The sequence below is a fragment of the Amphiprion ocellaris genome, chromosome 7 (genome assembly GCF_022539595.1).
Source record: "Amphiprion ocellaris isolate individual 3 ecotype Okinawa chromosome 7, ASM2253959v1, whole genome shotgun sequence".
Classification (NCBI taxonomy): domain Eukaryota; kingdom Metazoa; phylum Chordata; class Actinopteri; family Pomacentridae; genus Amphiprion; species Amphiprion ocellaris.
Window position 1 is genome coordinate 2719145 of NC_072772.1, and position 13482 is coordinate 2732626.

Below are 13482 nucleotides of genomic sequence, written 5' to 3' on the forward strand. Positions count from 1 at the left end.
TTGTGAAATAAACAGATACATAGCTTTGCATTACTCTCTGTGTATACATAGTCACTGCCAAGTCCCCTTCAAGTCCGCACTGAGTACACAGCAGACAATGTTTGCTTCAATTTGCCCAGAGACCAGCACTCCTGTTCTGGAATAACACCACCTGGCACCACGTTTTCTCTGTGTAAATTTATGCTAATTTGATTAAACACAACTTTGTGTACGATTATGAAGTATGGACCATATGAGCACAATAAAACCAAAGCAATTAACTAAAAACTACATTTTCATATGAAGCGACAAGTTAAGGTAATAAATGCAGCTGTAGCTAATAATCTACTTATGATGCATATTTATAATATTCACTTCAAATTTATGGAATAGTTTGACATTTGGGGGAAAATGTCCTTATTGTTGTCGTTGCTGACAAACAAAGAAACAACTTGCTAGTGAGAGATCCACAAGTTATAGTTGCACGTGAAGTCTTGGTGTACAGATACATGTTGATGGTAAAACTCCATGAAGTCACTGCTCACAGCCAAGAAATGATCAGGAACCCTGTAAAACCAGAGGCTGCACTTCACCTTGTTACCAGCCATGGGACTGCAGAGGAAAATGATCCTAACTCTGGTATAATGCATCACATGGTAACATTTATGTGTATTATTGTACATGGTGCCTTACAGATAAAATAATATGGGAAATCACAAACCCTTAGTAAACCAGAGGCAGCAGTTTGTGAATTGTTGCGCATTAGACACGCTTTCTGGCAAAATTTTGCTCCCTTTGGACAGAGCCAGACACTATACTGTATAAATATATATATATACTGTATATTATACTAATCTATGGTCCACACGAGCAACTCCAGGTTTGTTTCTAAGCTAAGTTAACTGCTAAGCTGTTAGCTTTAGCTTCATATTTGACAAATATGTGACTTGTATTGATCTCTTTTTTTAACTTTTTGGCTATTCTTTTAAATGAATGAATAGAAAGAAAATATCTCCTTCAGTAAACCTTTTAGGGCTGCTTTGGTCTTGGGCGTTGGGGTAGCTGTCTGTTTAATTTGCTAGTCAGTCATTCTTGCATTTACTAAATTACCCTCCAAACCCGAAGCAGTTTTGGGGCGTTTATTTGCTCCTGTCGGATTTTTCCTCACTGTAGGATCATTTTTCACTACAATAAAAAGTCCTGCACCTCTAGGGAAACAGCACAACCATAGCTAGAAGAAGAGAGAACTCAACAGTGCCTTACATGCAGTGTGACGCCGTGATAACACCATAAATTATTCAAAAGAAAAATTGATTGTTTAATTAAATTTTTTATTTATTTTGCAAAAATTGGAAAAACATGGGATCAACATGTACACCATTCTTCCAAGTGCCCACAGGTGTTAGCAACATTGGAAAAAATGGTGACTCTATATACTATACTATTTTAATGTTTTCATACTTGTCTCCTCTCTGCTCTGTACATACACTGCCTGCAGTTCAGCCCAGTTCATACCAAAAATATGGGTTAGGTTTAGAATTTTCTTCATGTGACTCTTAGAATCATGAATAACTTCACAATTGCAGCAAGGATTGGATAACTTTTTTTTGAAATGAGATTTGGGAAATAAAGTAATTTTGATAAAATATGAAGATTTAGCTTTGGCAAAGCATCCTGATGGAACGGCACTTCAGAGGTGAGTAGTTGGGGACTGTTTTTACAGTTTCTGGCTTTAGTAAATGATGTGATGGGGATTTATTTTGAAAACAACACACCTTTGAAACCCAGAGGTGGGTTTTGAGGTTTGGAGTTTTAAGAGAATCTACTCCTTACTCATCATCACTTGCTAGTATAAGTACATAGTTGTAGTACAGGGAGATATAAAGCTTGCATTTAGTGCAAGTTTAGAGTGTATGTAGTTCTCCAGGAGTGCTCAACATGTAATCATACTGCACAGTTTTTAATCAACCAAACGACTGAAGCAAGGATTATTAGAACATTATGTAACAGCATTTTAATCTGAACAGGCAGGGAAGCTGGAAGACCGGCGAAAAGGAAAACGGATCCTCTGAGGAAGAGAAAAAACTGGAGGAGAAAGTGGAGGAGAACAGCCAAAAAGCTGAGGTGTAAAGAAACTGCAACCATTCTTGAAATGGGGAAGTGAAAGGTAGAGATCAAAACATTTTCCTTCATGTACTGATACGAAGATGAACAAAGTCAAACAGTTTCAAGTAACACTGTTCATTTCATCTGTTCTTTTCACAGTGAGAACAGAACTTTTGCACATTTCTCTTCACCTCTGTCTTTGGGGAAAAAAGTGTACATTGGGATGAAGACAGTTTGGATTTGGTTTCAGGGAGAATTTTACTAAAATGCATATCCAAACATCCACCCCGAGCCCATCAACCCCTCACCCGCCATTCCTAAAAAAAAAAAGAAAAAAGAATGGATACTGTATGCGATATACATAACTTGTCTGCACTACTGATACCTGTGTAAACTTGTCTACTATTAGGATTCATGTTTGTTAGAATGGAAATTGGGAAACTGAGAAAATGCAAATCTTTGGTTTTGTTAGTCGATGCAAGTAAAATTACTACTAGACCAGTTGCCTTCGCTGTAAGGATGTGTAGGCCTGCATTAGTCTGTGTTTGACTCTTTGTCCCTTGAACTGGGACAAGAGGATGATTATTGCTTCTTAGAATCATGCCATGACAGTCAAACAACCTCTGCCTTCAACATCAAAATCTGTTTATTGGTGCATATAATTCAGTTTGTTCATTCAAAAAAGTTGAAAATGAAAGGAAATCCCTGAAAGGGCTAAGGGTATTTTGTTATACTCAGCATTAGTTATAGCTGGTAATATGATTTTCATGTGGAATTGCAAGAAGTAGGTGAGTTCTTTGGTGTTACATGATTTTTTTTGTTGTTTTTGTTCTTCGATTGTAACAAGGAGAGAAAATGACAGCTCATTTTTCCTTTTTTATCTTTCAAATGTACTGCACATTTGACATAACCACTGTACAACACAAGCAGGTAGATTATTGGGAGAATGTACAGCACAATACAACTCATTTCTCTGGCTTTAATTTGACTGCACACATTCTGCATTGAAAGCCATTTTTATTATTTTTACGCTTCTCCCAAGGAAATGTCCTTGAGCCTCTAGTAACGAAAGGATATTTTTAGTTTTTATCTGTCAGGACTGTAAAGTTTGTGCTCCATCAGTGTTGGAAGTATGATTGTTTATTATGTAGCTAAAAGGCATAATTTTGTAATTGAGGACACAGAGTGAACAGGATGTTTGTGTCAAAGTAGCCTTTATATGATATGTTTGCCTTCTTTTGAAAATCTACCTGTAACTGCTTCAGTTTGTGATGTGCACTAGGGTTCATGTTTCATGTCAAAATTTGTGTAGAATACGATGAATACGTGCAGCTGTACATGTCACGATCTTGGTCCTTTCAGAGCATTTACTAAATTTGAAAAATGTATCAAGACCAGGATGTAGTTGTGAAGTATGTGATTTTAATTTTCTTTTTTGCTATTTATACTGTGCAAGATTAAATATCCTGGTAGGCAAATTCAATAACTGTCACATAATTCATATCTTGGATTTAAGCCGCTGATAAATTGCTTGCAGATTTTCCCGAAAATGTAATTAAGTTCTGAGTCATCAGTAGTTTGCTCAGCGTCTGGTTGAATAATATATTCGGCATGTAATAATCTCAGACCTCCAAGCTGCTGTTTGTTGCCTACCTTGTGTAAAACCATCAAATTGGAAGAATGACCAAAGAAAGTGAACATTGCCATGCAAGTATTGTAAATATCTGATGTTTGTTTTTGTACTTTTGTTTAAAATAAAGTGTACATTTGGAAAAGTTATGCCCACTGAATATTAATTATGTTGTTAGTTTTTCTTCTCTTCTTCTGAAATAAAGAACAACACAGTTCAGATCTTAATTTTCTTTTTAACCAGAGAAGTTCTGAGATGATGGTGTAGACTGACTGTATGATGAGTCGAGATGTGTAATTTCACAAAAATGAAATATTTGTTTACACAATCTTGAAATTTCAATTATTTCTGCCTCAGAGGTATTGCAAATATACATATCTTTAATCATAAGGGCACAAAACTCATCAGAAGTCTGGACTTGATCCAAAACTTTATTTGTTAAGAAGTAATCTGACATTTAAAAAAAAAAAAAAAAAAAAAGACATTATTGCTGCACCATGTTTTAGTCTACAATATCAGGATTCATCTCCTTGCAGAAACTGACTTTGACATTTCATTGAGGTGCTATGTCAGGATGGATATAGATGAAGCTGTACTGTGCCATGAAAAATGTTCAACTCCCTCCTGAGTTCTCCTACTTTTTTGGTTTGTGTCATACTAAACTGTGTCAGATCTTTAATAAAACAAAAGGAACGTGAGTGAGCGCAAAATGCAGTTGTAATTATTGAATAAAAATCCACAACTTGGATATGGAGAAGTAGCTGTATCCCTGAACTGAAGAGCCGGTTGAGCCACTTCAGGCAGCAGCAACTCAATAACCTAAGAACTATGGCAATTCTTAACAGTGAGAGTGGACATGTATCGAGGAGAGCCGTAAATCAATTTTTCATGGTCAACCTTTCAGATATTCACAGTACCATTCTTTCAAGGACAAATTACATCACTTTTGCCATTTATTTGTATTGGGTTTTTATTATCCAGAATGACTGTTTCAATTGTTGCTAGTCTAGTCTACTAGTTTTCATTCTGGATATCTAAAATAAAAAACACCACTAAAATTTGAAGCTTGGATACCTGAAAGGGGAGAAATTGTATTTCTGATATCCATGATGTTACGTCTGGATATAAAAGTATGACAAAAGTGGTTTGTCCAAGAAAGATTGAGCCTGATGATCTGAAATGTTCTTTTTGACTGAATTTGGTGAATTACAGATATCTGCAATAAATATCCACCAATTATATCTTAAAACAGCTTGCCACAGAGCAGTCTCTGACATTGCTGTGATTTTTGTGTCTTTTTTGTAGATCTTCTTACTAGCAGTCACATGGAGAATGAACTGCTCATAACAGGATCCTGGTTTCTCAACAGGGTTCAGCTCCAGACTTTGCAATCCAGATGTGGACTTACTTGTATGCTTCAACTCACAGACTGATGATCTGATGTTCTCCTTCAGGATCTTCTGTCAGAAAACAGACTTCACGGTTTCCTCAGTTATGGCAAGTCATCCCGAAGCTGCACAGCATCCTCAAAATATTGCACCTCCATGCTCAACTGTGGGTATAATGATGCTTTTCGTGGAATTCTGTGTTTGTTTCACTTTGCTGCACCGTGATGTTCAACTTTCAAATTATTAGTTCATTGACAATTCTCCCAAATCAGTCTTAATGTTCTGGGTTAGAAGTAGCTTTTGCCTCATCACTCTCCAACAAATATAATTTTTGCACAGAGTCATGAATCTGAACTGTCACTGAAGTGAGAGAGGCCTTTGTCGCTTCCTGCATGTGTCGTCCCTGTGCTCTGGGGGGAATTGTAGATTTTGGAAGGTTGACCACATCTGGGAAGGTACACTATTATTCAGAGTCTTCTCCACTTGAAGATAATGTCTCTCACTGTGGATCTGTGGACTGCAGAGCCTTAGAAGCAGGTTTGAAAAGTATCCCAGACTGTATTTCAATCACACTCTTGAGGAATTTTGTTAGATTTAGACTCAAAGTACTACTTCATGCTTCCGAAAATGGTCTATTTAAGTGCTAATTTGCTTGAACACTAGCTGGTAGTTATTGGGGATGGATATGTCGAGTCCGGCTACAACCAGTTATCCATGCAGCTAAGTAGTTTTTGAATTTATTAACTGCCAAGAATTATACTTTGAAACTTGTATCATGTGTTTAATCAAGTTCTGTTGTTTTATGTAAATTTTTTGACGATATGATACAGTTCAGTATGAGATGCACACAAAAATAGAAGCAATCCAGAGGAGGTTGAATATGTTGTGATCACTGTGATTATATCAAATCTAAAACTCATTTAAAGTTATTCAACATTAACAAATGATGGAAAGTAACTACGTTTACTCAAAAATTGTATATAAGGATGCATTTTTTGTACTTTCCACATATCAGAGAGAAATATTTCACTTTTTGCTCCACTACGTTTATTTAACAGCTATAGTTCTTAGCTACATATACAGAAGTGAGAACATCCATGAAAGATACTGCTTGAGTGTCAAATGATTCAACATTATATTACCTCTCAACTGTTGCATCATTTTACAGTTGTAGACACAGCTGTTTAACAGTAGAATATTTACTCTTCCATAATATAAACACTAGCACTTTAGATTTACCATTAGTGCAGCAAAAGCTAGTACTGAGATTTCCTATGCTTCATATGTCCAACTTTATTTTTGATGACAGACTCAATTCTCCTCAGCATGGAAGATATCGAATTTGTGGAGAGATTCTTCAGAGACTATTTATTTCAACTGCTCTTTGCTGAAGGGGTTGTGTTGCTCTACCTTTCTCTTTGAAATACCCCAAAGGTATTCTGTTGGATTTGAGTCAGGCCATACTTTGCCAGGTCTTAGTTTTCATTTTTTTCTTCTTGAGAAACTTTTGTGAGAGTTTTGGCAGTGTGCTTTGGATCGTTATTATGCTGCAACAATCTTCTTCAGACTGTGCGTTATCCTGTCAGCCAGTATTTTGGTGATGCCATCTATCAATGTCATCTCCCCAACAGCTTTTGCACTCATGTGATCCCATATCATCATGCTCCCACCTCCATGCTTCACTGTCAGGAATATGCATTCAGTGTGGTAGTCCTGGTCAAGTTCATGTTAAACATGCTGGACACAACCTGAACTGAACAACTTTAGATTGTTCTAATTTGATCAAAGAATGTGCTCTCAATATTTTTCAAGCCTTTTCCCATGCATTTTAGGAGTTTAGTCTGCAGGTTAGGATTTTTTTCCCCCATCCATAGAAGTTATACACTGTTCTTCACACTGGCTGAACTGCTACAGAAGCTCCACTTTCTAGAGATTACGACTGTTCCAAGTCTGAAGCACTTTCATGAGCAGACTTTGAAAGTGGCGCACTGTGCATGATGCCATTTAGGAGGATGACCACTGTGGCTCTGATTAGTGACACTATGGCTTCTTCTATACCTCCTGATTACTGCTGCAACTGAGTTTTAACTGAATTTAAGGTTGACAGATCTTTCACTGATGTGGCTGTTTACTTTTCCATCTGTGTGAGGTCACACAATTAGCTTTTGAAAGTTATCTAGTCATTCTTTTTGTGTCTACATCATGCAGAGCAATGATGCAGATGTGCAGATACACACATCTTAGAGGTCTAAAGCTAAGAAAGCCGTGGTGTTCGTGAGTTCTTTTACAGCCATGTTTGAAAAATCACAGTTGTACTCAGTTTTGTGATCACGTGTTTTAAATTGTGTCAGTAATCACAGGTGTACTCACTTTTGTTACATTAAGTTTCTACTTTGGTGTCTGTGTTTTCAGTATAGTCCTTTAAAAGTATGTGCATCTGATTGCTCATAAAACAAAAGACTCTACTTGTCAAATTAGAAATAATGCAATTATTGAGAGGAGATACAATTTGAAGTAATTTATCTTTTAAGTGATTTTGCACAATGGTGTCCACCATTCTGCTGTATGTTGTAGCTCTAGCTTGGATTCCTTATACAATATATGATGAATGGATGAAACATGATTTTATAGAGTAAACTAACAAACAACATATAGTAGTATTTCAAGGTGACCATACTTTAAACTAGTGCAGTATTGCTGTTTACATGTTGAATCTCTAAAAATGTTGTGATAAAATTATGTATAACTCTATATATGTAAATACAACACTGGTGATTCAGCATAATCAGCTTTTAATGCTTTATTTTGTTGATGATATTGAATGACTTTACTCAGGCACCTTATCTGAATTCCATGTTTTTACACTGTTATGGCGAATATGCTTCTTCCATCATTTACAGTAATTTACAATCCTATTAAATAGCGAAATAATATCTTTGAAGTGTATTTTGACACAGTGCTGATGTCTGTGTGGACTTTAACATTATGTTATAGTGTACAGCATCGGGCGAACACCATTAATAAATGGAAAAAGCAGGAATGTTTGATTTGATTGAGCCATGAAACCCCACAAGGACAGAACTGATGTCATTTAGGTGAAGACACCTGGAACATGGAATTGCAAGGACAATTTTTACTTCATCTGGGGAAAAAAATACTGTTTCTTGGAGTCCAAAAGCACATTATTTGTTTGATTAATCATATGAAATGCTGGGTCATTTACAGGTATCGCAAGTTCATTCAGTGACCCTCTGACCTTTAGGCAGCAATAGATATGATATGGTTTACTGTAAGAAATTTAAGCATGGAATACTTCATCAGAGCTGCATAATACTGACCGAAATGAACTTCTGCTGCCATCCTGTGGCCAAAGAGTATACTGTAATATATGAAGTTGGAAACAACGAAAACCTTATTATTAGATTAGTTTTTTTCTCTCATTCTGGGCACAAAGACTGTACTGTCATGGCAAATAAAGCTACACCTGACAAACTGCTTAGTAAAATTTTATTTCTTAATGTTTTTTGAGGATGTGATACATTTCAGTGCTTAGTTGTCCTTAATAATACATTTTAAAGCAGTATTATTCTTTAAAGTATTTCTGTTTTCAGTTAATTTGCTGTCAAAAGACAACAAATATGCAGTTAAGGATATTTTTACCTACTAAGTTTGCAAATTTAATACTGTCACCACTGCGGAGTGTTGTTGTGATCATTTATTGTAAATATGAGGAGACACCAGCTTATAGGAAAAAAATGCAGGAAAATACCATGATAGACTCTTAAACTGATTCCTGGGACATTAGCACATTTACAGTAAGAGTGAGAAATTAAAAAAGAACTAATAAATAAGCTGAAATGATAAATTTATGTGATTATTTAAGTCATGTGTACCATCTGGAAACTTAGTATTTCAGGAAGGTTCGTGATCATTGTTCTTTCCTGCTGTGCCTCATTTGTGTAAGTGACGTCTAAAACAAAAGTCAACTGATTTTGCAATTTTGGTGCATTTGTTGTGGTTACTGAAAACTACCGGTATTTTAGTCACATTTGTTTGAAGTAGATTGCAACTTAAGAATCTGCCCAACAGACAAATAAACAAAACAGGAACGAGCCAAATAGACCTCAGATGGAATTAGAGGAATTTGTAACAATGAACTGAAACAGTTTATCATGTTAATGGTTGCAGTATTTGTTTTCCAACTATTGCCAGCTGGCTTTCTTTGTGTGCATTTGGGTGAAATGTAGCTACTTTTAAACCGAACTAACAAACATCATCTTTCAAAAACAAGTTTTAGAGTTAACATTTTCAATTGAATTAACTAAATTAATTTCCTGAAGGAATATTAGCACAAAATGAAGACTTAGTAAAAACCTCTATGACTGCCAAAGTGGTTCAGCTTCATTTATCCGTTAAAATCAGTTTAAATAACTACAATGAAACCCAGCAGTCAGTAGACAAGTACAGAACTTACTGACATAAGGAAGTGATGCAATGATTTTGATGAAATTGGTTCCTGAAACCTTTTTCAAATGTTTACATTGTAGTAGTGTCAGAAAAGAGAAATTCGACCCCCTTCAGTCCAACTATAGGTCAAATGTGGGTTCTTTGTGCTTCTTTCATTGAGTAAAACTGTATTTTCTTTTACAAAAAGTATGTGCTCAGTTTTTATGGATTTTTAGTATAGGTGAGCAATTTCTGTGTGTGCACATATACACAGGGCAAAATGTTTAAATTTAACCAAGAAGATTTCCTCAAGTACTTTGCTTAAGTACAAATTTGACTTCACTTAAGTTTATAACACTTTAAACTCATACTCCACTAGATATCAGAGGGAAATAATGTACTTATACTTCTACTTTTCTGCATTTATCAGAAAGTTTTAGTGATTAGTTCTTTTATGTAGCAGGGGCACTAGGACCCAGGTGCAATTTTGGCCAGTCAAGGTGAGAACTTCTGACCTGGTAAAAAGAACAGGCAGCACAGGTGAGTTCATTTTTTTCTGGCTTTTGTGATGACTCCTGTTGGTAAACCAAAGACACTCTGTGTTTTAATAAGCACTGTTTTAATTGTCAGGGCAACGTATGGGGTGAAGACTCATCCTGAGGTTATGGATTTGTAAGTGGAATTTGTCTGGACTGTTTATAAGATGTAGATCTTCTAATAATTTGTTTTGTTCTTTTCTATAAAGGGTCAAAGATCCAGAAAGAGTGGCAACAACAGGAAAGTACGATTAGCTTCATGACATTTGACTCTGTTTTTCACCTGTGACGGCAAGCTGTGATGACAAGAACTTGATTTGTTGCATGTTAAATTCACAGCCAAAGTTATGGTTGATGTTTACTTATATCATTTCTTTTTTATTGTTTTGTTTTAAGAACTTGTCAGGTTAGTCGACAACAGTGATTTTAGTGTATCTGATTTTGGTTATTCACCGTTAACACACTCATATTAGAGGTGTGTTGATTAGTGTGCTACATTGCAGTTGGGTTTAAAATAGTTCAAAATGAGCTCCAATTCAGCCAATCATAACAATAAAATCCTGCCTTTTACATGAATGCATGAATTCAATTCAAATGAGTCATGTAATATTTAATATAACATGAGACATTTATTTTGCCCTGACTACTTTACTTCTAATACTTTAAGTACATTTTTGTGATAATGTTTACATATTTTTACTTAAGAAACGCTTTCAGTGCAAGACTGTGTAACAAGTTTAACAGTGTCTATACTTCCTTTGCTGTTTACACATCACATGTATAAGCAATAATGTAGGTTTTTATATTAAACTTTAGACTACATTATCAAACAAAACTAATAACTGTTCTTAACTAAGGTCTGGTTTACCTCACAGCCTGTTTTTACTAAATGATACCTCACCACTTTGTTGTTTTCCACCTACTTTTAATTAATCTTTGTTTTCTACAGTTTTTCCTGTGGTGTTTGACCAATAGGTTTGCTTTAGTTTGTCTGTGGTCATTTATTCATATTGCAAAGTGATGTTTATGTTTCTTTATATCTATCAGGGTGTCTGAGTTGTGGTTTAATGATGCATGTGATGGACTACAGGTTACACTTTATGATGAATCATTCACTCATAGCACTCACTTGAATATATTCTGCACTGGACATTCTATTGCTATAAAGTAGGCTTGGCAAGTAAAACCTACATGGCCAAGCGGTAGTTATAATTCTCTTAAGGGTCGGTCTGTGTTATTTCAGATAATGGTGTTTCTCCACCATCTCAGATTTTGTTCTGAGTTTATGCATTTGTGAATCAAAATCAAGTTCTGCAAAGTTAGACTGAATTTTAAGAGTTTCTGCTTTTCTCCGAATTTTTGTAAATATCTTCAGCCATTTAAAGGGTTCAAAATTTCCAGAAACATAACTCCCACAGCCATGAAGTTTAGTGACGACATTGTTTCTAGAAGATCAAAATTATAAAAAGACTCCAACACAGGCCCAATTTTTATTTAGTGGCCCTTGAAAATAGTGACAAAAATAGCAAGCATTTCAAATGAAGGCAGCACTGGGCACCCATAAATTTTCTCTAACTGTCTTTATGTGGATGTATCAATGTTTCCTACTAAAATACTGTCTTTGACTGACATTTCACTAACTTTTGAGGCCTCTAACATTAGTAGAATTTGTTGAGTCAAGTGTTGTAAGCCAAGGGACCATTTGGGCGATTCTGGCATGTCAAAACTGTGGTATGGACTTATTCACAGGACCACAAAAACTGGTGTATAAACATGCTTATATATATTGTCATTAAATGTGCAAAGTTACAGGTTGTTTTCATGTCATCTCCATGTTAAAATTTGATGCATTAAGCTTATTTTGCTGAATGTTCCCATATTAAAAATGAACAGAGAAGCTGATTAATCACACATCACAATAAATCTCATGTTTCTTTAAAAAACACACACACACACACACATCATGGTAAATGCTATAACAAGAGAAGTGAAACAGGTGTCGATGCTGTGCTAAAAGCAGCAAAAGAAAACGATGTAAAAGAATCATCATTCTTCAGTGGATTTATAAATCATTCATTTGCAGAACAGAAATCTTTAAAACATTTCAATGTCTCTGTTGGTCTTAATGTTGTGTTTGTGTTGTTTTCCTGTCCTCATTGTAGTCGATGCTGGTGAAAGAACCTGCACTAGTGGAACCCAACAGATATCAGATGGAGTTCATACGTTTTCTCTCACACCATTGTTGAATCCAGCCACCACTTACCTTCGTATACAATATCTGCGTCTTGTGAAAACAAGGTGAATCATGACATCTTAAGTTCTAATTTATCTATTTGTTTATGTCCATGTATCTCTGTTGCTGTGGAACTATTTCATATTAGTAGAGGTACTTTCATGTAGCGCAGCATGATTGTAGAACAGTTTCCTAAAGGTTAAAGATCAGCCTCAGAAGAGATATTTACAGCTCTAAAAGGTTTTTTGTTCTTGGGAAGGAAGATATCTTATATAGGATGTAAACTGATTACAGGGTTAAATTTGTATCTATACTGACTGTCTGTTCACTATAAAAGCTGTTGCATTTGTACTTCCTTGGAGGAGACAAGAGTAAGGTCTGTATTTTCATTCTCCATATTGTAAATGATAATAAATCTGCCAATGACCCAGCAAAGTGTTTTGTTTTTTCTGAGTTTAATGATTAAGTGAAAATTTCCATGACAGTCTATCAACAAAATTTCTTTAAAAACATGAAACTCTCAAAATTAGGCCAAATTATTTCACACAACTTCGGTTTGGGTCCCAAATAACAAACAAGTTAACTATGAACAAAGTTTGAGGTGGTGCAGCAACATATTCTCCTATCCTGAATTCTGTCTGATTTGACACAGATTGACCCATAAAGCTTCAAAATGCAGATCTTTCTGTTAATGATATCTGCCTCGAAAAGTTGAGGAACTGAAGAAGAAATCATTTTGGGATAATGTATTCATTTCAGCTAATGTCTCAGCTCAGGACTGTGTATGATTAACTTGATAACTACTGTTGAGAGGTAAAGTGAATGCCATCACTGCACTACATGTTTATACACCTTAGCCAAGAAGTACTCGTGGTGAAATGTAGAAAAACTTGCTATATGTTGAGATAGAATTTGTGAAATTCTTTGGAAATTTTACTTTTAAACCATAATTGAACAGAAATCTTTCACCTGAAAGCCATAAAAACCAGGCTTGTCGGGATGTGCTGTCTGTTGTCTGGTCCAACAGTAGTGGCAAACAGAAGGGATGAATGATTAATATAAAAATGACAAGAAAGCAAAATTAAACGACAGGAATGTCCAAAGACAGGATGACATCGGGAGTAATAATTTTATTTTTTTTTTTTAATGAAGCAGAAATGAGGG

The 13482-nt window shown here is 35.5% G+C and overlaps 1 protein-coding gene across 2 annotated transcripts in view; it reads left to right on the forward strand.

The window, feature by feature from the left end:
- LOC111565113 (CD166 antigen homolog) overlaps positions 1 to 3864 on the forward strand; it is a 41950-nt gene extending 38086 nt beyond the window's left edge. For both annotated transcript variants that reach the window (XM_023265112.3, XM_023265111.3), the window contains 2 exons: positions 2007 to 2146; positions 2245 to 3864. In XM_023265112.3, coding sequence (XP_023120880.2) covers positions 2007 to 2109 — 103 coding nt within the window. In that variant the 3' untranslated portion in view covers positions 2110 to 2146; positions 2245 to 3864. The remainder of the gene's footprint in view (positions 1 to 2006; positions 2147 to 2244) is intronic.
- Positions 3865 to 13482: the final 9618 nt, after the last annotated feature.